This window comes from Pholis gunnellus, assembly GCF_910591455.1.
Source record: "Pholis gunnellus genome assembly, chromosome: 24".
NCBI lineage: Eukaryota > Metazoa > Chordata > Actinopteri > Perciformes > Pholidae > Pholis > Pholis gunnellus.
The window spans coordinates 8,766,177-8,792,962 of record NC_136551.1 but is presented as its reverse complement, the minus strand read 5'-3'; the positions used below and the strand labels follow the sequence as shown (position 1 = coordinate 8,792,962).

At 43.8% G+C, this 26,786-nt stretch overlaps 1 protein-coding gene across 1 annotated transcript in view; it reads left to right on the top strand.

Moving 5' to 3' along the window:
- Positions 1-26,786, top strand: part of LOC306715476 (interleukin-1 receptor accessory protein-like 1) — a gene marked incomplete at both ends in the record, with an annotated part of 185,217 nt that overhangs the window by 135,777 nt on the left and 22,654 nt on the right. The window contains one exon of the mRNA XM_079185867.1: positions 26,062-26,194. Within this exon, the coding sequence (XP_079041993.1) occupies positions 26,062-26,194 (133 nt within the window). The remainder of the gene's footprint in view (positions 1-26,061; positions 26,195-26,786) is intronic.

Below are 26,786 nucleotides of genomic sequence, written 5' to 3'. Positions count from 1 at the left end.
ATACACGAGCTGCCAGAAAGTAACAATGTAAAGTACAAGGGCTGGAGAGATTGTAAGGAATGTACTCCCTGTCCTCTCCCATATCTCAGTGAAATTTACATAGATTAAAGAATAAAGACACAGTCCAATTACCATGAATACCAATTAACATAACCTTAGTTAGTTCAGGTTACATTTTATTTAAAAATAACTTTTGTGTAAATCTAACCTTCCCTGTGAGGCCAAAATGACGTCAAAGACATAACATTGATTACATTTAAGCACAGTGGACGAGACATTGTACCTTTGCAAACATGCATTTATACAATGAAGAAGATGCACTCTTGCATTCTCATCCCTCTCGTACTGTATCTTGGTGACATCTTGTCATTCATTGTTTCTCTGCGCTGAGTTTTTGCTGTTTCATCGAGGTCTTGCTTCTAGGATGCCAGACTCAGAGCTCAGCTCTGAGAAAACAGAAAAAAAGAAAGAAAAGTAATTACTTTCTTGCCCTAGTTCTTCACCAAACCCACACTGTCGCGAGGCCTGGAGGTTTAGACATGTGTTAGTGGGTAAATTATCTCAGTAATTTTGTGCAAATATCAAGGGGGTGTCATGAGGAAATGTTCCTGTGTAAACAAGACATTTGTATCAGAGATCCCGTGAGTGATTCGCCGGCCCCTATTGTTAAACTCAATTAATCCTTTCACCTTGTGTTGTAGCTCCAGGACTGCTATCCCCGTCCCTTCGAGTCTGGTTTTCAAAAATTACATCAAGCTTCCCAGGTTTTCCCCATGCGGCGGGGATGGAGGAGGGGGTGGGGGGGGGGGGGGGGTTCACTGGAGCACATTCAGCTCTGCTCTCAGAGAGCTCTGCGGATCACAAGGCCGAGAGTTCGTTAAACGGGAGCAGACTCGAGGGAGAGGGTGCGTAAAAGTACACCCGCCGACAGTGTGAAAGGCGAGGCATCAGGTGACCCAATCTCTGCCCGGCAGCTGGCCACTCGCTCCCTGGCCAATTAGCCCGGAGAGTTGAGATGCTCTCGCTCGCCATGATAAGACCCTGGCTCTTACTCGTCGGCCCCCTTTAATCAGCCTCTTCCTGAGCATCAGTCTTCAGATTAAGGCTCTATCAGTGCGGCGCAGAGGAAGGGCCTGCTCGCTCACAGCGGTCCCACCTCTTAACAGGAGAGGCAGCGGTGTGTGAGGGAGGGAGGCATGGGTCGACAGAGATAACACACACTGAGTGTGGGTGAAGCAGGGGGGATGGGCAGGACGAAGGAAGGGAGGAGTACGAACAATCAAGCGTGAGTCACAGGCGTGTGTGTGCACTCCTGTGTGTGCGCAATGCCGATCATTGTCTTGTCTTTTCATTGTTTCACAAAGACGTCTCATACGTTCATTTCCCTCCCTCAGTAATGCAAACAGACAGGAAATTGTGTTTCCTGACGTCTGCCACATGGCGTGTACGATTGCGCCCAGGTTTGAAAAACAAAGTATACATATGATGTACTGAGCATGCACACTTCAAATTATCCAACTGCACTTGATAAGAAGAGAATATATCTGAAGCCCTGGCACATTCGGAGGGGATTTGTGAAGGTACATCGCGTTTAATCCCACATAGATTTGGTTGCCCTCTGAACAGTGGATATTCAGAAGGATATCTGTGTAACTCCTTTCCAAATGCAAGTCTTTTCCCCTCGCTTCAGTACCCTTCATTCAGCGGGCCTCTTACAAGGATACTTCAGAGAGAGGAAGGGGACGGGAGAGTTGTTTCAGGTCCGACATGGTCTTGATATACCCTCTCGTTGTCACAAACAGAGGGATTATGGACCATTGCCTTTTGAACAAGCCGCTCAGTCAGTCTGTTGTGGAAAGTCTGTTTCAACAGACTGACTGAGCGCTAAGGCCACTCCGGATAGCGTGAGAAAGAAGAAAGGCAGGTCTTTCTTGCTAGCTGCAGACACTTGTGTCCTTGCGTTTCACAGGATGTCCACTTGACGTCTTCCATCCTTTGGTTGCACAGAATCGCTCGGGGTCTCCTGCTGCGACGGTAAAGGTATTTGACAAAGAGCGGTTCAAGGAAAGCTGATCAACATATGCCTTTGTTCAGCGAGTGAAACTTGGAGTCGGTGAAGGTTGTAGGTGAAACATACTTTCCATTTCAAATGAGAGATTTGCATTTGTCCTTCCTTTAGACAGTACGATTTGGTTGAGTTTTCTCTGACTTTTCCCACATCGGACTTCAATGTCACGTTTTCATTATGCGGCAGCCGAGCACTGCCTGTTGGTATAGTGGAACTGATTGTTTTTTGATGACAGTTGAGAAGGTGACTTACATATTTAGTTGATGCTTAACATTGGTTGTAAGTAAGGACATTGGAACATGTTGGAGTGAGTGTGCAAAATTGTAATGCTGGCACCTAAGAGCACCCTAACCTCTGAATGATCATGGACAGTCTTGCCTCTGGTTATGTTTAAAAGATCTGCATGCAGTTGAAATGTTTTCTCAAGTGCATTTATACCTGATTCGGCTTTGCAGGGTCTTTTTAGATTCATGCTGCTGCTCTTTGTGCATGTTAGGAAACGGCAACACAAGGTTGCTGTCCACAAATGGTCCACAAGCTGTCTACAAATGGTCTGTACCTGCAGATAAAGTCGACAGTCTTCAGAGCAAAAGTGCCATCCAGGGCTGTGAGCTCAGAATGTTTGAGATCATCAAGTTGAATTTGTGTAAAATTTGCCTTTCCAGTCTGGTTTTCTGTAGCGACACCCCTGGGACCCGATCCAGGCACGTAGAAAAGAACAGCAACTCGGCCGAGTGGTTATCCATCACGCTTCATCTCCATCTCCACTGGGGGAGCCGGACAAAGAAGCACACACACACACACTCACTGTTTGTTTGCTACGATTGCCACCTCTGAGAATATCCTCACCAGTGACTAAATTGGCTGCAGGAAAACACTTTTTGGAGGGAGTGTGAGCGTGCCCATTAGCAAGGAAAGCAGGTGTGTTGTTTCGCCCAAATCCCCGGATTTATTCCACAGCCATCAGTCCCGGAGGAATAGATTGTTATTTGGCGTCGGTTCATTTTGAACAGAGCAAAAGCGTGTGGGGATGGAGCGAGTAGGGTTAAGCTAACTGGGACTTTACAAAGTCATCCCCTGCTCATGTCATTTGTTTTCGTCCACCGAGGTTTGGATCCCGACACAAAGAAGCCGTTTGAGCAGAAGTGCTCATTTTCACCTCGTGTCAACATTTAATTTGCCGTGCGTCTTCGCCGCGGCTGCTTGCGCCTACATTTCTGCGGGGTCGCCCTGAGCGGCCTGTCAACTGAATGAGGTGGTTATTAATGTAGACACCTGCTTGTGTGCTTACGGCGGCCACGCAGCTGTGACAGACAGGTTTTTTTTACGTGCACCCTGGCAACGTATATTGAATAGAGGGCAAGCGCCAATTATAGCCGCAACACTCCGAAGTGGCTTTTAGTACCCAACAGGAGATATCTCGAAACTGACTCGGTGACACACATCCACTCACTCCTACATCTACATGCACAGTGTGTTTCCCTTTCAAGTCTTTGATTACTTTGTGGATGCAGTGATTGTGAGGCCACCCTTGATTAGCTCAATTTATTCCCCAGCCATGCCAGAGGGCCATTTAGGGAAGTTTTTGCAGACTCTTTCCATTTATCAAAATGGGATGCAGACATGATTAGAATCTTAATATATCCTTGCGGCAGAATACAAACAAGTGCATGCAGGCAAACTCTGTCTCCCTATGTACACACATACTCCATTTTTAAGATGACGAAAAGAACAAAAAAGGCTTTGAACATGAATTTTTATCAGCACACCGGCTTTGTTACATGTGTTGGTTCATTTTTGGATTCTTATGTTATGGATGTAGAGTCAGCCCCCAAACTCTCCACCCCTCCACTCCTACTCTCTGAAAGTCAGAGGCGACGACCGGATGGTGATTCAGTGAGTGGAGCAGCAGTGACGTCTGATCTTAGGTAACCGTGGTGTATACTTTGAAAAATCTTGCTTACTAACCAATGCTGACTCACAGAAAGCAATTCATGCATCAATGACACTTTTTCACATGATACCACCACCACTACGAACCAACAAGTGGCTGACATAAGCTGCAGTACTGGAGGGACACACATGGAGAAGTTTCATAATTGAGGATGATCTTTATTCCTCACCAAACTTTAAGCAGTCTGCAGACTTAGAAATGTCAACAGGAATAGACTTTGAATATGAACATATATTATATATACATATTTGTTCTTCACTTGTCCAATCAAGTTGTCAAACACACACACATGCACTATACTGTGTACATTTATGTTATTCATTTGTAGAAAGAAAGGCCATTTGCATTGAAACTAAGCACTTGATTTGTAACTTCATATGGCCTGCGTAATACTTTGGCAACATCTGTATGGCCAGGATATATACGGGAAGTCTTTAGAGAATGGGTTTGGAGGGCTGCCTTCTAACAGCAGATCCTGGAGCAGTTTATCCCCCCAGATCTTGTCCTTATCTCTGGGATGAGCCTGGAGCTCCCATCCCCCCATCCGGTTTTGGATAACCAAACGGAGGTTCGGTAGCCAGTATGAGGATTTTTAGGGTTTAAATTCTCGATGCAGTAGATGATCTCTTGCTTTCCTGGCATCCAAACTGATGTCGATAGCATCTTTTCTGGGTTGTAATGTCAGCTGTACGCTATTGTATCTATTTTTCATAATCTGTTTATGCTGTATCTCTCGTCCACTGTTCTGACAATGCACACGCATCTGGAGGGATGAACAATGAGGGAGACAATGCAGTGGACATTAATTCTCTTTCTGAGAATGTCTTATTAGTCTCGAGAGGCCGCTTCCAGAAAATGGCTCCAAATTTGTCTCGTTCCAGTTGCCTGATGTGAGTGAGGAGAATTTTTTCGTACCATGAACGCTCATCAATTTTGTGTTTATGCTGAATCACAGTCTCCTTAAAGAACGGCCGCTTGGGAAATTATTTCCATCCGAACAAACACGTTTAAGTCTCCCATACTTAACCTGCATCCATCCCAAATGTATCAACTCGAGCCGTGTGCAGCTACACTTTTCGTCTCTGCATCGTTTTTTTCCGAAAGCCCCTTTCTGCAACTCTCTGCATTTTTCAGTCTGAAAATAGCGGAATCACAGGAATGTGGCAGGATTGGATCTCAGCCTGCTGATTGGATTGTCTTTTGCTCTATCTCAGGCTGCATTAAGTAGCCGAGGATGTATAAAAATGTGATGGATGCCTCCTCCTTACGTCTGGACTGCTCTGAGCTGACCTCAGCAGAAGGCAAGAGAGGCACAAAAAAGAAAAGAGAGCCTGTGATTTACTGACCAGGCCGGCTGAAAGCAGAGTGGAGGATGAATGCCACTCAGCTCCCAAGGCTGACAGCCACAGATGTAAAGAAGTGCCCTCCTTTTGCGTCACTCCTTTTTCTTCACTATGTTTAGAAGGAACTTGCAGCGAGGAGAAATTGCGGATGCTAATTATCTCTCACTGAAAATCATACGATTTTGTGATTAGCTATCAAACCCTTTTCATTCCTCATCTTCGTTTCCGGTTTACTCATTCGCTCCTCGCTAATTAGTCTGCTCGGTCAGAACGTTATCTGCTCTCCTCTCCCCTCACCCCCATTATTCACTGCTGCCATTCTCATTTCACTGCTCCAAGGTTTTAACATTACAAGAACATCAAGATCAAGTGGAGCAGTGGTGGTTCTAGTACTAAGTGGGTGCATCTGCCGTGACCCTGCCACCCATCTGTCAGTAATAATTAGGATGCTAATAGGATATTCTTTCTGCGCAGAGCGAAAGACGAGTGGACCCAGCATTCTGTCTCTTTAGTCTATACGCTGATGTCTGTTTGACTGCTTTACAAAGCACAAATACTCAAGCAAATGCCAGAGAGCCCATTACCCTGCATACAGTAAGATGAGTCACATTGGCATTATCATCAATTCACAAAGCCGGAATTCAAGGATGAGTCCTCATAGATCAATGTGTGAGGCATTGAGAGGAAATGCACTAATACTGTAGGTCAATCAGTGCAACATAGCATTCCTTATAAAAATGTTCTAATCAAAGTCTTATGGGCTGACAGGTACGTTTATTTTTTCCCAATAGTTTCATTTATTGGACAGTTTTCATGACTGTAATCCTGGGGGAAATCAAAAAACAATTAATTACGATGACTTGTAGGATAAGAATTATTTATATTAGGAGCGTTATTAGTAGGGACTGTAACTGGACCCTATTTATCTGCAACTTCATACCCAGAGTATGTTTAACCCACCTTTAAACCAAGCAAGCGTCATGTGGTTGTTTGGTCTGGACCAGATTAAAATAGCAGCCTTCCCACCAGCCTTAACAGAAGACTCCATCAGCTAAGCATTGCAGCCCTGTAAGATTTTAAAGGAGCTGTATTTAACACTCTGAACATTAGAGTGAGAACGTCGACATGTCGAGAACCGTTGAGAGGCTTTTTTAAATGCTTCCAATCTAGGATCTTGCACCTTTGAATGAAAGACAAAACCTGGTGCCTACATAACCCACAATGCATCTTGTCCACCAACATTTTGGTTGGAGGTTCTTTGCATAGCAGCTAGTTTGACATGTCAAGCCAGGGTAGACCCAGTTCTATTTAGTGTATCACAGTCATTCCAGCATGCACAATGTCCACCCTAATGGTACAAGGCCATAATTAATGTTATTAATTACAGCCGTGTTTACTCTGCACTGACATGTCAAATTGGCTGCTGTGAAAAGGGCCTATTGTGTTATGCTAGTAGTGACTAATGTAGCCTTGAGCCTCTAGTCTCCAGCAGAGATGAGGAGCGGTCTACAGAGGTCTGGTGACCTCGCTTCTTTAGAGCTCCACACCCTCTCAAGACTTGTCTTCAGATGCAAAAAGGCAATTTATCAGACTCTGTGCAGCTCCCGCTAGAGCCACAAGAGATTTGATGCAACTTTTTTTCCTCACATGCAGTAGTACTCCCCAAAATCTATAAATAGTCTTTGATGTGTCAAATTAGCGCACTTCCTCTTTAACATACTGCACAAAACAGGCAAATACATCAGAGTTCCTTTGAACTCCACCTAATGGGTCAGGTATAAAGCAGCCACACAGAACACAACAAAGCCATACTTGTATAGTAGACACACAAAAATGCCTGAGAGAAGAAGAAGAGGCTGGCATTCAGAAAGTAGGACTGTAATGGTGAACTACTTTGTTGTAAGTAGCTATGAGCTTGATGAGCTGAGAGGTCTCTAAGGTGTATAGCCAGAAGTTAGGTGAGTGAATCGTACTTTTACATAGATTCTGTGAGTGGAAGTCTTATCGCAGGAGTTATATACTCAAACTTTCTTCTTCCAGGAAAGCGTCTGGCTGCAGCATCATGAGCTGGAGCCTACTCATGCACTCTTTTTGGGAAGCTTTCTGACCATTTCTGAGTCGTTTTAGTGATTTTCTAGAGTTGTAATTTACTTCTCTGTTTGGGCGTAGAAGGTGTTGGGACATCCGGTGGTCATTGTCAGGAGTGCACCTTTAGTAACACTTTTACTGCAATATGTTTGGTTTAATTGTGAGTGAAAGCTCCGCTTAGTTCATGGAAGAGTCTAATTGGAAGACTGTGGTCGCTGCATCATCACCTGAAGATCACTGGAGTTAATGAGAAGGAGTAAGAAGGAACATTATGCACAGTCTCTCTCTTCTGTGGTAGACGAGAGAGACTGGATCAGTCAAGTAAACTATTGCCTCTAATGTGAGACATGTCTTTCTGCTAAGGAGGTGACAGATGCCTGAAATGTATTTAAAGACAGGAGCTCAGCAGGAGGTCTGGTGGAGTAAACCTTTTTTCTCAGAACAGAACCTCAGCATTATTTTTAGAATCCCGTCTCAGGAACGTAATCTTGTTGTTAAAGCTATTAAGTGTGTTTTTATAGATTTCATAACTTGCCAGTTAGTCTTTCATTTCTTGCATCCAGACTCCCGGCAGGTCTTCTGTAACTTCTTCACTTATTTCCCATTCCTCCGAGGAGCGGTTGGTGTTCCTGATGTCTTTTCAGTTTCGGTCCGTCTGTCAGGGCACAGTGAAAAGTTCCCCAACAAAGTTCCACATGCTGACAGGAGGGGCAATTTAAACTTAGTTTACTCCAGTATAAAACATCTGGAGCATGTGCAGGGTCAGGGATAAATGCTCATTTATGAAGTTGGCTTCATTAGCGTGGTTAGAGACACGGCTGCAGCCATGCACGCAAAGAGAAACAAACCTGCGTCTGCCCAGCCTCACATGACTCTGTATAAAATGTACCATTGGAAATCTTTCATTTTATACATGTTTAGCCATTTATCCTCTCCAGTGTCTCTTGGATGTGTGCACAGTTGGCTTAAACTGTTTGATTATCTCATTGGGTGAATAATCAGTGAGCTCTATAAATAGAACGATTTCATCAGATGGCAGAATCAATATTCAACGCAGGCAGGAGCATTTTCAGTTATCCTCCTATTCTGTACAATGTATGGATTAAAAAAAAAAAAATGTAAATCACCACACAGGTCTGCGGAGATTGCACAGCTTGAGAATGCACTGTACTGTACAACAGTTCCCCCAGCGGACACGCTCACCCGTAATTGAAGGAAAAACATTAGCATTAGCATCAGGAGCAGGTGGAGGATGAAGATATATGATGTATTATATAAGCCTGCTCATTGGCACTCCTGCCCCACTGCTCACCTGTGCGTGTGTGTACAAAACAAATCTATATATATACAGTGCATGTACACATGTGTGTGTCCATGTAGACACAACAAAGAGAGAAAAGGCTTTTCAATTGCCTCATGCTCCACCAGGCTGCCCCGGCACATCTGGGGAGGAGGCCAGAGACATTACTCTGCTATTAAACTGTTATCCGCAGGTGTCACCCTCAGCAGGGGCTGTGTTGATAGAGGCGGAAACGCCCTCAAGGTCCACAGCTGCACACACACACACATATATATCCTTCAGGCAGGGGTGTTTGAGGTCCGGAATCATGGCTGTGGCTCCCCGGCTTGATGGGGCGTAACGGGGGCCATAAGGGGAGCAGACGGGTGGGCCAGATCGGGCCGGGGAGGGGGCAGCGGGACACCAGAGGACAACAGGACCGGGTCAGTAGGGAGGCCACATGCCACTCCATTTCACCCGTGATGAATCGGCCTGGTTTCTTTTCTCTCTCCCTTGTTTCTCTTCGGAACAGTACATGCAGACAAATCAATCGCATCTTTGTGAAACTACAATAATATACACAGTGTCAGAAATGCTAATTCAAAAACACTTAACAATAATACAATTAAAAATCAATGGGAAACGAGCTGCAAATGAAGGAATTTGCTGCAGAAAGCCAAATCGAAGACGTTAACAGAAAATATGCTGCAAATACAGAACCGCTGCAAAATCAAAAACACACAATCCCCCGAAAACAAATGCAACTCAATGCAAACCACTGCATAGAGGGACCAAAGTGGACCAGACACTGAGATAATAATAAAGCTCCTCCACTCTGCGCTGCCCCTAGAGGCCTGGAGAACATTGACTGAATGTGCACCGTTTTGTGTGTTTTTGACTTTGCATCGTTTCTGTGTTTGTTGCATGTTTATTGTTAATGTAGTTGCTTTGGCTTTCCGTATGTGTTTTTGAGTTGGCATCGTCTCTGAAGCTGCAGCACGTTTCTCCTGATGAAACGTTTCAGGCCATTGTTGCGTGTTTGCCCTTGTCAACCACCTTATTATCCAGCTTGGGTTTGGAGACTACTAGGGGTGTGGAGTTTCAAAGACATGGGCGTTTACCAGGCAAGGAGGGTCTAAAAATAGCCGCTGTCAAGTTGGATTGTGGGAAGTGTAGGACCCGGAAAGTGAAGTTATGTTGGCATCTGCTGCCTTGTTTTTGACTATTCCTTTTTTTATCTGCCTCTCACAAATCAACCAAACTACAAGAGACAACACTTTAATGATATCAAATATATTTGCATTATTTGAATACATTTAATTATTTTCCCAAGGCTATTTATTCTATTTGCTTAATCCTGCTGTTTATAGAAGTATCCTTGAACTACCAATAACTGCCCCCCCCCCCCCCCCCCCCCCCCCTCTCTAATATTTTTGTAAACACAATTAAAAATGACCAGGTTCCCGTGGCAACCCTGGTCAAGAACTCATTCAAGGGAAAGTCGAGCTGCGTCAGACCTTCATCCAAGGTCCCTGTCAGGTCAGGTGGACCGTGATGTGTCAGCAGACACGCACTAACCCATTCAGATAGACCACAATGCGGATTTGACTCACGGCACCGTGTTTCTGTGACTCATTTCTCATTTGCATCTAAAAAAAGGTCTGCAAACCTTTTCAATAATCATCCCGCCCTTTGTTTCTATGTATCAAAGAGTTATTTGTCTTCTTTCATAACGACTTGGACGTTAATAGCTTCTGGTATTTACGCCAACATCGGTAGGCGAGACTGATCTGATAAGTGACTCTTTTTCTTTTTTTTTGTTGCACTCCATTATGCTCCAGCTGTGCTAGCTGATGTTTTAGGAAGCAGGTTAATTCATTACCTGCTTCATTAGTTCTGTCCCTCAAGGTATGGCACCTTTCTGTTTCTATTTCTTATTCCTCTAACATCACATTCTCAAAGACTTTGACCAAAGAATGACAGACAGGCTGTTTCCTTTGCAATGTCCCTCAGGGGCTTTTCCTGAGAATAGGGAAATACCCTCCGTAGTGGAGAGGGAATAACTGAATCTGCTTGACTGAGTGGGAAACTCAAATCTGTTTCCAATATATAAATATGGAATGGCAACATTAGAAGTAAACCTTCTGTTATTAATCTCTTTCAATGTCATTAATACCTAAAGAACAACTGGTATCTCCTGAAAATGAAGATGTTTCAGTTCGCCAGAGAAGAGGTGAAGTAAATACACAGTTGTGTATTTTTTGATCTACTGGAATCCAGTTATTCACGTCTTCTACACTCGCAGCATGCGGAGGCAAACGTCGGTTGTGAAATCAACACAAAAAAAGACTTGTCACAGCGGGAGACTTCCTCCCTGCAACTGCTGCTTGTTCGAATCCAGTTGGAAACCTCTTTCAGTGTGATTCAACAGTTATTTTTCTGTACGTCGCAAAAAATAAACACAGCTAATTATATTTTACCTATTCAAGAACTGCTTATATTTACAATGATGCCTTGGAGATGGGTTTACATGGCTGACAAGTGCCCTTTGATTGTGTTCACCACCCTTTGCTATTCTAATTGGTCCCGTCTAATCTTGACTTGTTGAGAGTGCCAAAGATGTAAGGTTGCACCCTACAGAGTGTCATAAAGACCCAGACGTTGGCAGGATGCATGTAAATGTGGAGGCAGCCCCACAAACACACGCCATCTGAGACGTGGGTGAGGGTCCTTAAGAAGTCATTCCAGAGCGGCTGGACCGAGGCCTGAACGCTGTGGCTGCTGGACCGATGCTGAGGGCCAGTTCTGCTCTTGGCACGCCAGTTTGACTCTATCGCAGAGCCAGACACACTCACACACTGTTGCCTCTAGATATTCAAAAATAGCTAGTCTTTTGAGAAGGCCCTAGAGCATCAACCACCACCATTGTAAGAGCTTCATTATGTCAAGATTCATGCAGTAAAATGACACTTGTTGATACCTCAAAGTTTTTCTGTTGTTGAAAATCCAATCTATGCCAAGACATACTGTGTGACAGATGGACAAAACATGGATCTTTCTTGTGTCTGCCTCCTCTCTCACTCCTTTTGTGTGTTGATGACGTGATGTATACACCGTGTGCACACAATGTGTGACCTCGCACATAGCTTGCACAACAGTTTTCAATTTTGACAAATCTCATCCAGTTTAACTCCGTATCTCAGGAGTTCCATATGTCTGTGAATAGAGAATACATGATCCACCTGAAACTGTCGTCTATACTCTTTACTGTTCGCCATTTTTCCATCTGCACTTACTCATACTGACTCCACCTCAGGATCAGAACCCAAAGCCAATGTTCATTGAAACTCAGCGATGCTATAAGCTGCGGCTCCTCTTCATTCCCACTTGTCTTGGCACAACTCCTGCACAGTATCCCGGCAGCTCTGTCGAGTCTCCTGGCTTCCGGGGGGGGGGGGGGGGGGGGGGGGGGGGGTTGTAGAATATGCAATGTTGTTGTTTATCTCCTGGTCTAATGAGACACCCAAGGAGGCATGGGATAGCTGCTTATCTTCTGCGTCAGAAACAGCAATCAGAAATAAGACGCTGCACATGTACTCTGTCTTTGCATGCAGCTAATGATTCACTGCACTCAGTGTTTAATTTGCTTTGCTTTGAATGAAACAAATTTCATTTCAAGGGCTCAGCAAGATACAATACTTAGTAATTAAGCTCCAGCGTGCATCTCCATCCGAAACTATTGACTTTCCTGCAAAGTGATGTTTAAGCAAATCAGCAGGTCCTGAATATGATTTCAGAAACGTTCCCACCTGGTTACCCTGCTGCCAATCAGCAGCTTTTTTCAACCTCCATTTTTTTGACCATGATGCTTTACAATTAGCAGTGAGAAATGTGCTGTCGGTGCTCGTCTCTTCATATTCAGCGTCGGTCACCTCTTAGTCCTTTCCATTCTAAACAGCAGAGAGCCTGTGGGCCTGGACAGAGACTGTGAGTGTGAGAGGGAGATAGACAACATGTGCTTAGGTGCATATATAGCATGTTGCCGGGGGGATGCTTTGATGTGTCTATGCATCCCATGGGGGGGCTATGGGTTGGTTGAGATACGGTTCCTCTCCACACATACAAACACACACACGCACACAAAGAGACGGTGCTGTGTGGCCTAGAAACAAAGCAGGGAGACTACATAATGACACCGTGTCCTAAGATTGAGAATTCAAACCGCCAAAGTGCCTTTTAGCAAAAAACGAATCCCTGTATCTGACCTTTGAACTCCTTCAAAAGGGGACAAGCGAATGATGGACAGTACAGGGAAAGTACAGTATCATAATGTCTTGCATAACAACAACAGTGACGTCTTTTCTCCCCGTGTATCTCTACAGTTGAATCACCAACGAGCTTGTGTGTAAAAAACACAAGTAAGACGTAGCCTCGTCATATTAAGGCAGCCAGCAGCAAAGTGAACATCCAGGCTAATAAAAGCGACAGGGAAACTGCTGCCAGCAGATTTCCTCCAAATCTCCCCAATAATTCCCCATGAGCTCTGGCATTATTGCCTCACTACCCAGCCTCACATTAACCCCCACACCCGGCCAAACCCTGCTAGTTTAGCCTCTTGATTCCAATGCTTGTTCATTATCCTTTTGATGTCTTCAAAGGTGCCTCTTCTTTTTAAATGCAGCGTATACGCTAGTAGCATTGTATGGTCAAAGTCCATGCCAGCATTGTAACATATTGGGTGTTGGCAGGCTTATTTCTAAACAGCATACCTTATGAGCTTTGGGGTGTTTCTAGAAGTTTTAACTCTATAATACTTTACTTTATTTTGCTAATATAAGCAAGAAAAATGCACCCTTCAAATGCAATTAGTGCTGAAACAATTTGTGTGTTACTCAGTTAGTCAAAATTACTCTGCAACAATTTTGATAATTTATTGTTCAAATTCAATTTTAAATCAAAAATGTCAAACATTTGCTGGTTGCATACAGCTTCACAGTCTGATTGTTTTATGTTCAATAGCATATTGATTAGGCAACACAAGAAACTTCAGGACTTTTGCGATGGGCATTTCTCATAATTTTGACAATTTACAGACTAAACAATTTCACAAAAATCTAATCTCCTGATTAAATGATGCTGAAATTAAGCCCTGGATGCAATCAGCCCCTGAAGCGGTGAGTCATGCAAGAGGGTGACTCATGTTCTCTATGCATCCCGCTCCATTTCCAAAAATGACCACAGAAGAGCCACTAGAGCAGCTGTACCCACTTGCTTTCCTCCTGTGCTCTGACTCCACCTCATCTCGGTCTCCACTCCACTCCCGCAACCTTCGGGTCAATCGGCCCCGCCGCGCTTCACCTCTGAAAGCGCTTGACCTAGACCTGGTGTCCTGCCCCGCTCCGAGCCAATCGGCATTCAGAACAGCACCTTGCCTGTCGGTGCCCAGCACCGATTCCAAATAGGCTCTCGGTATCCCACGTTACAGTGCGAGGAGAAACTCAGCAGAGCTCTGCACGTCAGTGTTACTACACAGCAACTGATATTAAAGGTTCTGTAATAGACCGGTTTAGGAAACCTAATCTGTGTTTTATGGATTATCTTTCTTCTCTCTCTCTCTCTCTCTCTCTCTCGCTCTCTCCCCCATTCCTATTGATCTATTGCCTTATCTCTCTCTCTCTCTTGCTCTTTGGTCCTTCTTTCACTCATAGAGCAAAGTCTTTTTGTATCATCCACACCAGCTCGAGTGATGGCAAACCGGTCGGTTGGTAAACCCCTTTGTTTCACACTAAAATGTCCCAAAAACGAATGAATCTGTTGCCAAAAAATGTTGTACGACATTCATGGTGTCCAAGGGATGACTTCTACTGACTATCGGTCCCCTGACTTTTTATTTAGTGCCAACAGCAGGTCAAAGGTTTTGTTTTTAGTCTTCCCATGAAATGATGATTGGTAATAACATCTTTGGGACCCTTTCTCACTTGAAAACCTAAAAACCCAACATCTGTCTTTTGTCTTTAGTGGGAAAGATTACAATTGGCATTCATTCACAGGACAAATGACTCTGCAGTAGTCTGAGGTATTTATTGGCTCCAGCTCCGATCGACAGTGTGACATGACATCCTCATTTTTGACCCTCATCCAGTCCGCTGCTATGTGACGCGCGTTTAAGTAAATGGCTTGTATGATAAGTAGATTCAGGAATTGGAAAACCATTGTAATTTATTAACACGCAATACACGACATTGAATGTTCTCTCACTTCATTAAAACTTGGCAGGAAACTCTGGTTTGGGAGGTTGAACGAGAGACTGAATAAGTAACAGATCTAAAGGTACATGACTATTCTGCAGCATTACTATTCCTCAGTACTGCCAAGTTTCATGAAATAACATCAGTCTTTCATCCTGTCAGAATCGGCAGTTACTGTACTGTACTCCATGACTGCTGGATATAATATTATTTAGATGGATATAGTTCTCATCTAGAATGATTGGCCACAAACGGAGCAAGACAGGAGCATAAAGCATACACTGTATTGAACAGGGTGAGGAACACACAGGATAGAGCATCTGATTCAGGCTCTTAGGTCATCAGGAATTCAAATGCTGTGGCAGCAGCCAGTCAGCCGAGTTGTTTACCTGCAGAGAGACAAGCAAGCTCAAGGAGGAGCAACAGGCAAGATTGACTGAAAGACAAGCCAAGGAAAAGAAAGAGAATAGGGAGTGTAATTTAATCCGGGGCATGCTTGGAACTCATCGGTATGCTGCTTGTGAACATCGCCCGCCCCCCTGTGCTACACACACACACAAGTTGCAAGTCAAGCTTGACAAATAACAGACCAATGAAATGCTTGGCTGGAATACTAGGTTCGTTTACTTCTGGATACCAGGAAACTTTAACTCAGTATTTCATTTTGGCAACGCCCATTATTTAAAGGAGCTCTATAAAGAATTCAGAATAAATCTATGTTTGAGGCATTGTCTCCAAACGGCTCTCAACATTGCGATAGCTGAGCCGACGACTAGCAGCAAACGGTGCAAACAACGGCTACAGTACTGAGGCTGAAGCCACGGCAGTGAACATGTTGCTCCGTACAGCCCTAGAACTGGCTTATATTGATGAGTTTCATATTCTGTTTACCGATTAGGAGGGCACTCCTTTTACTATTTGCCGATGACAGGGGGTGCGGAAAACTTTCAAAACTTCCGTAGCCCCAGGGTGTGTAAAGGTGTAGTCCTTATACTCCTTTACATACAAAACTTGCAGACAGAGATTTTCACTCTTTTCATTTTGTCCTCAAAGCCTCATGTGAACTGATTATATGGCTTTCAACAGAGCGTCTGATTTGTTGTATTAGTTCAGATTTGATTAGAAATCCTGCTGATACAGTATTTGTGATATTCTGTGGATTATCACTGAGCACCGATCACATGGTGGATTTGGGAGCGCCGCCTAAATCTCTACTAGTCTAAGAGTGGATGAAGCAAATAAGCCCAAAAGCTCCCAATGTGCCTGCTGGTTTACAGATTATAACAGATGTTTGTCAGTCTGTTACAGTGTTGAAATGTGGTGGCTGCAAACAGGGATAAAGGGTTTTTGGTGATGATTGTGGATCATGTTGTTGTGTTGTTGGTTAAAAATTAGCATTTTTGTGGTATTTACTGCATGAAACATACTGATCCCCCCCCCCCCCCCCCCCCACTGTTGCATTCAGGGAACGGTGCATGATTGACACATCAGCATTTGCACTCTTAAATTCATGCACACACCATGATATCCCCCTCTTTAAAATGTTTTCCGGCATAAGGTCATAATTTACCTTGCCTCCAGTTACTCCCTCCCTCCCACCTCTTGATAGAATTGCTTGTAATTTATTGTATTGCTTTTAATTAAATGGATGGCAAGAGAGTTTAAGTGGCCGGCAGTTCCAAGATGTACCATTTCTTATCTGAATTCTAAATTCAGCGCACACCTACTGTAAAGCGAAACTATAAAGCTAAATAGGTCCCAAACTGCTGCGCTGTGGGTAAGAGGGATTGAACACTTAGAAAAATGTCACCTTTAGAAGAAAAGAGCGGGGATAATAAAGCGACGGCTGGGTAGTGGTGAATTCACAGACATCGGGAAACCACAGATTCTTGTGGCTTGTGTGTACTCAGTTTGGCATGGAGGATCAGAGAGGAAGCAGCCTTGGATTACCGAGATGCTTGCCCTGATAGAGAACTTTAAATTAGATGGAGTCACACCGGGCTCAGTGCAGCACTACTTCCTTCAGTGATAATCAAACCATTTCTGATGAAACAAGAATGCAAGAAATTAGGGTCATTTCTGAAATTGGTAAAATGATTAATTTCTGTGTGTAGTTCACATCCTGTCTCTGACCTCTACATCCACTCCTGCACAAACCTTGCAGGAGTGTGGTCAGACCACCGGAGTGCTCAGAAAGGAAAATATACTGCAGCAAGGAGTCGTGGGTGGGAACGAGCAAATCAATTTGATTATCCACAGTGCAAGCTGAGAAGTATGTCTGAATATAATCAGAGAGTGAGCTAGGGACTCCGAGGGTTTATTCTGTATGACTGGCGTTAAATGTGATTTATCTATATATCAGGCCATTGGAGAGAATGCCCCAAAGGTTATTTGCACTAGGTCGCCGTTCACAAGATGACGATCTGACATTCAACCATAGCGGCCTGATGACCTTCCTAACCTTCCTAACCTTACAACACTGAAATCTTTTATTTTGCAAATGCACCATTCAACCAGTCATGTCGGCGACCCCGAGGGGCAGATATTTCCTATCGTGGTGACATTTTGTCGTCCCCAGGTGATTGGTGTGTCAATCTTGTGCTAATTTATCCAGATGGGTACATGGAGGGTTTTTAAACATGTTTTGTCGCGGTTTGAGCGTGATAGTTGTACCCAAACGACCCCCAATGCCCTCTTTGAACATATGAACATGAATTTATTTACCTCCATATGTTCATGCAAATTGGACGGACAGAAGCATAGGTAATACAAATCGCACCAATTATCATGCCTATGTACCAGAACGCTCGTTCACACACACACACACACACACACACACACACACACACACACACACACACACAAAGGCCGAGATCTCAGTGTTTTTCTGTGAACATGACAGAGAGGGAGAAAGCAGCAGGACGCTGTGCAGATGATGCCTGCTCTAACCTTTCCCTCAGCGTTCCTCCTGCAGAGTCTCTCTTATTCCTCCCGGCCCCCTCTGTCACACAGTCCTATTGTTTGTCCCTGTCCGGATTTGGCACTCGTTATAGATACCTGTTTATGCACAAAGCACTCCCAAGCTGCAAGGCATGAGAGAGTAGGAAGGCGTGAGGCAGAAGACAAAGGAGAGGGGAGGGATGGTATGCGTGGAGATGGAAAATAAAGAAGAATGAACAAAGTAAAGAGAAGCAGATAAATGGAGTAGTACCATGTGACAGCTGATTATACTGTTGTTGGTGTTTGACAATTTTGTCTGCCAATTATCATTAGCAGCTGTACCTGTAAATTACACTTTACAGTTCAAATAGTATTAAGTCCAGAAGTGATTAGCCAGTCGACAGAACAGTAATCAACACGTCTCATCGATTATTTGTCGTTTCTAAAGCAAACACACCAAAAATAGCCTGCCGTACATCAAACCTGTTGGTATTTTCACTGTTTTATAGAATAAACAATGAATTAATTATATAAAATATCATTAGTTAGTTCATGAACTTGCCACGATGAACATGTTTGCAAATAGTTTATTTACACATGGAGAAACATTAGCATGCACACATCATGTGCCACCTGAAAAATGTATATCCAATAATAGTTTTAGCATTATTTTTGGTCTCTTTCAACTCCAAAGATAAAGATGTTGGTCTTTTTCCTCCTATGTCTGACTTTGTTCACCAGCTGGTTGCTTATTTTTTTCTGTCCATTGCACATAGTAATCTGATTCTCCCAAATCATGAAAGTTATTAGTGCAGCTTCAATCAACATTTTCAATAATCAATTGCAGCTGCATACCTTAACTTGGCTTGAAGGTAAAGAAGACTCTTTCCCAGCTGTCTGGAACAGACAACGTGAATCATCTACGTCTCATATCGGCATGTATTTTTGAGAGAACATCTCGGTACATGCATTCCTACCACTGGAGTGCCTCAGTCACACCATGTAAACCCGGTTCTTTACTTTTCCCACCATCCCCCTGGAGAAATGTGATGCAATCATTTCCCAACCCACTAACACCTCCTCCCTCCCTCCCCTCGTTCTACAGCTAGATTTAAGGTGATAAGTTACAACAGCTTTTCCTCCTGCTCTTTCAAACCTCTTCCACCCTACGGTCCCAACCACTCTGCTGTGTCCTGTTTTCATTACATGGACTCCCCAGGAGAGGGTATGGATACAGCAGCGCTCCCTTGCTCGCCACTCGCCACTCTTTCTCTGACTCTCTCTCTCAGTCTCGTTCTCTCTCTCGCTCACTGAGCACAGTGAGCTGTCTTGATCTTGGCTGGTGAGTTTGCTCCACTGGACCATTTAGGGACTAGATTCTTTTCATTGATGGAAGTGTTGAGTCTTGTGCCACTCAACAATGATATATCAGACAATAGTGTACTTAACAGTTTGGGGAAGGCCCTTTCCAGATCAAAGCCATGTTTTCCAATGTATATTGCTGGGAATCGTTTCGGGATGCTGACTATGAGCCATCGTGCCCGACCTCACTAAAGCTTTTTACGGTTGGATTGGAGCAAATCCCTGCCACCAGATTGCAAACTCTTGCGGAATGCCTTACCATAGTAGTGGAGATACAGAGACTTCATGTTGAAACCCTGACCAATAATAGGCCGATGGTTTGCGGTCTATATGACCTGCATGACATGCAAAGATGATTGAGCAGACACTGACCATGAACCACAGCATCCCTAGTTTGAGTCCACATCTCGGGATCTGTGTTGCATGTCGCTCCCCATCTCTTTCCCTCTCATCTTTCCACTGTGGACTCACTAATAAAGCCACAACCCCAGAAATAGCATTCCGTAGATTCTGCAACTTCTATGAATCCTTACATTTTGGTATTAACATTAAAGTGAACATGGCCAAAGCTGGACGGAGATTTAAACAGAAAACTTTAAAGACTTAGTTTGCAGTCATGTACATGAAGTACATTAAGGCTTTTGCCGTGTGGAGGAAGAGAATACTTCCGAACCCCTGGACAATAGTTAAGAAAAGCATTCATTGAAAGCGTTGCTGTAGTGGCCCCAAGCTAAGCATCTAACCACAGGGAGCTTCAGCTACGAAATGGGACTGTTGGGAGTGTGGGCATGCTTCAAAGGTCATCCAGCATGGTCTCAAGGGACCTGCTATTTAGTGCCATCAATCTCTTTCTATCTCTCATTATGTGTCAATCTAGTTTCCCTCCCGACCGCATTTCCCATTTTTCCCACCTCTCTGGCTTCCATTGGTAGCTAACCTACATTTTGCCATTTCTAGATTCTCTATACGGCTTTGTCGTTCGGTGCGAACCCCACCAGGAGTCCCTCCTCTGCCTGCACTACAGCCCAGTTAGTGTTCAGATTATGTTGTATCAGGGAAAAGGCCAACAGCAGCATCAGCACTTCAGACTAAGAATAAGGTTGAGCAAGAAGACTGGTATTTCAACAAAGCTTGTACTGTACTTATCTCTGCCTGCTGTAAGTGGCAGGCCCAATTGTATGTGTATTTGGATCAATGAAATGGACAACCTGACTGACAAATGATTCTGTTTAGGAAATAGTAGAAATAACTGATGCAGAGCAGCAGCACCAAGCAATAAAGCCACAATAGGCAGAACATATAAAAATTTCAAAATGCCTCACAAAACCATTAGCAAAACTAGCATCTGCTTCAAAGTTGACTTGGCAATTGCCATCATCATCTGATGACTTTTCTAATTGTGGAATAACCTTGTTTCCTCTATTCGACGTGGCATTTGTCTAATGTCATGTGAAGTACCCTTTAAGTGTTTCATTAATGTCTAATGAGCTTTTCATTAGGAGAATTCAACTGACTTCTCCATGCAAGATTATAAGCAACACAAGGTTTTACATTGGTAACGATTGGTAAGAACTCTGGAACTCCGGCATCGGCCCTGCTTTTGTGCTCACGAGCATTGTTATTATGAGAACATCAATGCAAAGAGCGGTTGTTGATCTTTGCAAATGTCATGCTCTGTTCCACAAGGCTCAAATTGGACTTGTTATTCATGCAACCACCAGCCTGTTTGTTCCCCACCGCCCTGTAATATTCAACAATACCACCTTATTTAATTTCTAGACCCGGCTTGTCGTCTGCAAAAATAACACGGAGTAGAGAACATTTTAATTTCACAACACATCATTGAGCATTTTCTATTAGGATTGCCTCATGTTAACATGCCGATACAATTCAGGAAACCATTTTGCACATTGTATTGTGTCTCTTGATATCTACTTTACCTGCAATAATTAAGGCGAACAGCGGCAGCAGTATGCCTATTTAGCGGTAATGAGGTGCAATGCCAAGTATGAATAACAGGGGATTGACCATACACAAGCTAAATTAATATTGAACACAGCAAAGTCGATTGCTGCCTTTAAAATCCGTGACTGTAGAGGTTCGGTCTGTGATAAACAAAACAAAGTGAATGCTGAACAGAGAGACAATTAAACCGCCACATCTGGCAACGCCGATGCGAGTGTGTACCCAGCCACCGCAATTACAGGGCTCCATCACTTGTGTTACCCCTCACTGCCTGGATGTTGTGCAGGGGCAGAAGATAAAGCTCATAATCACTGTCGGTCAGAGCTTGTAAAAATGGTTTCAGGAATCGCGTCACGCTGCCCAAATGCCCCCCGAAGAATCTGGGAAATCCCCTTTCACCATCCACAATCATATTATCCCCTGATTTAATTCCTGGGCTTCTTCTCAGTCCAGATCAGTCGCTCGCTGTCCTGCTGATCACAAGCTACAGGGCAAACTTCAAGTCCTTTTATGTAGAGCCCAGATTGTTGCATTAAAGGAAGGACTAATTAGGGAGTAGAGTGAATATCATTTTGGCTGGTTGAAGGGAGAAAAGAGGAGTTTTCCACCAATGCCAGAAGTTACAGAAATGACATTCTGACATTTTATGAAGAGGTTTCGGTTGTGCTTTAAAAGCACATGCTGTTTATCTTGTCCAAAGCAAAAGGGCGAAGGCCTTTTTGGATTGAATAATACAAAAAATACCTTTTACATTCTAGCTTTTAAAAATTCAGGAGTAGATTAGTAGAGGACAGATGGTGACAAATTAAATGAAAACCCCAAATAGAGTGCCTTAGTAAGTTGTTGAGGCCTCCAGCAGAGCATCACTTGGTTTAGATTCCCCACGTATCTTACATTCTAGTGGAGGGAAGAGCATCATTCTTCCAAAAGATATAGTCCCTAGGCCTTAGCATACTCATCCATTTGATGAGATTGAAAGGTCCACAACAGCAAATAAATGGTTATTGTGGTGAGATTATTTGTGTAAACAACAATAATTAACTTTAAGATTTGTATGTCTTTGTTTTACACAATCTTCCAGTTAGCCATGGGCTCCATTTATATTAATATGGAGTCAAACTTGCAGAGTGAACTTAAGTCTGCTGTTCTTGTGCATTATATGTCTTTAAATTGCCAGCTCGTAGACTGCCTCCCATCTCACCAAAAACACTCAACAGGAAGCTATTTGTGTCCCCATTGCTGTTGAGATTGCAAATGCCCTTTACAAAACAAACACCTCCGAAAAAGCTTAGTCTCTTCCCTCTCTGAAGTCTTATTCTTGCTAGCTACGGGGCTTAATTTATTCAAGGTTGTTAAACGCAAAAAGGAAAAAAAAGGAAGGCTTCCCTACTCAAGAGCTGGATTGTTTGGATCTGAATGGGAAACGCTGGTAGATTAACTCGACATGGTTGGTGCACACTCTGCATGTGGATGTACTGATCTGTAATCTGTGTCATCTGTGTTGGAAGTCTTTCAATGCTCCACAAAGAATGATCTGCTCCCCCATGTGTGTGATTCCTCTGTCTCACTCACATCCACACTGACACACATGCACATATGCCTCCTTTCTGTCATGCCATGCATGTGACACGCATAGACGTGTCCCATGCATGGCATACACACAGATGTGGAGATGCACACCATGCCGACTCTCTCTCTTCCCCGCTGTGTCTCCTACCCGGTGTTTCTGCTCCTCTGTGGCGTTTCATTGCATCCAGCCTGTCTGCTTAGCCACGGGAATCTTTGCTGACGTCTCCGTCCTGCAGCCACAGCGACTGAGAGAGATGCTCCAGAGGCGAAGGGAGATAAGAAAGAGGAGACAATCGCATTGAGACTCACTTTACCCCCCTGACCAAGACCAGAGGTTGGGATTTTGAATGCTAGAAGCTGTGCACTCAAATCCCTACACGGCTGTTGGTGCTTTTCCCAAACTGAGCACACAACCTCTTCCCGTGCAGCCTTGGCTGCTCAGAGTAAAGCCGGCGCAAATGAACATGCCGTCGTTAAGGGAGCAACATGCAGCCATATGCATGAAGAGGCCCTTGGAATAAGTCTTGGAGAATGTTGCTGTTGTCAGCACAGCAGCAGAGCTGTCAATGCTACAACACAACATGCTGTTCGGATCCATGGGTGAAGCCTCTTGACATCAAAGGTGGCACACAAAAGGATCTGTGTTTCCTTTTACTGTTGCCTACACCTGTCACAATGGTGTGTTTTGTTGTTGTTGTTGCTTCATGTGCTCCTCCTGCACACCGACCCTCCTGCTTTGTAGCACCACAGAGACCCCTTGTGGAAGTGGGAAGTATAGCAGTGTGTGTGTGTGTGTGTGTGTGTGTGTGTGTGTGTGTGTGTGTGTGTGCGTGTAGGTGTGTGCGTGTGTGTGGCCCAGGACAGATCCCAGCATCCCAAAAAACGCATTCACTCCGTCTCTCTTTCTCACACACACACGCACGCACGCACGCACGCACGCACGCACGCACGCACGCACACACACACACTCTAGTCCTTGATTCTCGGCTGTGGACAATATTTTTGTTGAGCCGTGAGACAAAATGCAAAGCCGTCCTCGAACTCTGGGCCTTTTTTTGATTCTCCAAACCAGCTTTTCCCTGTTAAAGCTTTAGCTATCATCTGAGCACGCTATACGACACTAGAGGGCCAAATTAAAGCAGGCCTTGGTAAAATAAAATCCCTATTATCTTTGAACTAGCAAGTACCCAATTATACGCCACAGTTATCTCCCATCTCACAGACTTCTGAGTCCTCGCCACAGGGCCAATGAGCAAGGAGTGCTAATGAAGAGATGCTGAATCACCTTTTTGCCTTCCTGGACGCACGACTGCTGGAGCCCCCCTTGATCATCGGCTGCTTTCTTTATGGATCGGAGTCATTCCCGGGCTTTGATGATGTGGCTCTTTTTCTCAACCGCCCCCCAGTGAGCCTGTCACAGGCCACACACTCATGGATGTGCCGTCAGCTGCAGCATGTGTGTGATAAGCGTGAAAGAAGAATGAGAGGTCTCTAATCCAAGGCAGAGAGAGAAAACAGGTTTAAAAGGGTTTTTTTAATCTGTCTCCAGTCAGACAGGATGTGTGTTCAAAATGAGCCGAGCAGAGAGAAGAACTCCTGCCGATGTGAAGGCTGTTGTCTGTTTATGTGTTCTCTGCACCTTCTTACCTCTCTGTTCTCATGGGCTGCACATCACACTGCCTGCTAGTACAGAAAAATGACCCCAAATGTCTTCATAGCTGACTTCTTTCTCTTCCATTTTTCAGTGCTCTTCCAGCCTTGTATTTTCTAAACTGAAAGGGTTTCGCTTGGTGGGAGGAACCAGTCCTTGTACATTTCAGAGTCTTTTAGCTCATTCTTTTGGTTTTACGGCCTTCACCTTTAAGTCTCACCACACTTTTATTTACTTTTCAGACATCTTTTACGGACGACAGTTTGTCTTCTGTCTCTCACTCTTACTTTATTTTTGTCTTTGCTATCTAAAAGGATCAAGTAGGTTCTTTTCATACTTCCAGTACATTTTACTGATAATACTTTCATACTTTTACTAACTTGTGGATATTAGTGCTTTACTTGCACTTTGTCGCGGCTCTTTAACAGTAATTGAAAAAAATGGAATTGCTATGATTAAATCGGTGTGCAATCAGGCCATTCTACTGCAGCACTGCTGGCCTCTGCTTGTAATGCATAAACACTCTTTAGTTTCTCATCACATTCACACTGAAAAATTGTGTAATAAAGTCAATAATGTGCCGATTAAACTCCTGCTTCTGTGTAAAAAAAGGATAAATCAGTACAAGTTTTACATAGGCTTTATGAATACATTAATAGTGTTAAAAAATCATGGTCCTTAAAAGCTGCGCCGTACTTTTGAGTTTAAAAGTACTTCCTGCAAACTACAATGATTTAAATTTAAATAGAAGGGGACTGCTGAAGAGTATAAGAGCTTTTATGGAGGTACAGCAGAGCTGTGAAGTTTTGTGAAAAAGGGTTCCAGAGAGCGTTTTAAAGTTTAAGAGGCCGTCTGGGAATTTAAAATGGGTCTGGGATGGTTTAAGATGGCACCTCCGAAGAGCGAGAGACAGTTTAGGAATTGATGGACTCGAGGACGCTGTTTTTTTGAAAGCTAAAAACTGGAGTCTGGATAGAGAATGGGTTTCATAACAGGAAGCACATGCAGGTTTAGGTGTTCGGGGCTGATGCTCATTGATGCAGAGTCAAACATCACCAGGTTTTTCCTGAGACTTGAACTGACGCCGGGAAATTTGTATCGCAATGTAGGCATCTTATGCTGCAGCTGTGTGTCGCACTTTCTACCACCTTTTGGGGGTAATAAAGAATGGTTTTAATGTTGGTAGTCATTCGGTAGCTGGAGCTGATGTTTAATCATTTTAATAGAAAACGCATGATGGCTGCATCTGTTTTGGTGCACCGTCCGTTACTGTTTTATGGTTTTCCCTGCTGCTATTTTATGTTGCTGATCGCATTTGAAAGGAAGTTGCAGCACTTTGTATCAACATGCTCTGCATATTACCTGTTGTGCGAAAGATGTATCTTAGTCTCAGTGTATCTTACAGATGCATTGTGGGAAAATAGTGTAAAATATGCGCTGAAAACTTTTTAACAGTTCATATTTTACTATAAGTTTGGCTCTTGATTAAATAGGGCATCAACAAGTTGCCACAGCACGAACAATGTTATTCATACACTCACACATGCAGGTTCATGGAGGCGTCAGCTCACATCCCGTCTCTTGTCTCCAACAGGAATTCCTGTCAACCTGACGTGCAGAGCGTTCTTTGGATACAGCGGAGACGTCAGTCCACTTATCTACTGGATGAAGGGGGAGAAGTTCATCGAGGATCTGGACGAGGAGCGGGTTCAGGAGAGTGACATCAAGTAAGACATTCAACACCAGACCTGATTATGAGTGCAAATCCTTAGTTTAATGGCAATTAGGATGTAAGACACAAAGCTATGGTTCACTCAGTATCTCAATTTGGTGGAATTAACAAAAAAGATGGACACAAAAATATGAGAAATTCTCTTAGTTCATTATTTCCACTGAATGAGCATATTTTCTATCGCTGTTAATATTACAGCAGAGGTTGAGCAACATATCACAAATTCATGAGGTACATTTAATCTCATCAAAAGCAGCAAGGGACCCACGGGCTGAACTAGTAAACACCTATTCAAACCCAGTGACCACAGCGGTGGGACCACACATCAACACACGGAACAATAAAAGGAACTTTTCACCACCAAGCTATCGTTGAAATTGTATTCATGAATGCTTAATGGGGCTGTTTAATAATGCAGATAGCTATGCATTCTTTATCATGCACAATATATATGCACAGCTCAGGTATCAGTGATCAGCGATAACTTAGCACTGAAGGCATTAATAGCGGAGCAGCACAGCAGATGGAATCTCCAATTAAATGTCTGTGTTGGCCTCCTGTTCCATTCGGGTGACCTCCATCTTTTG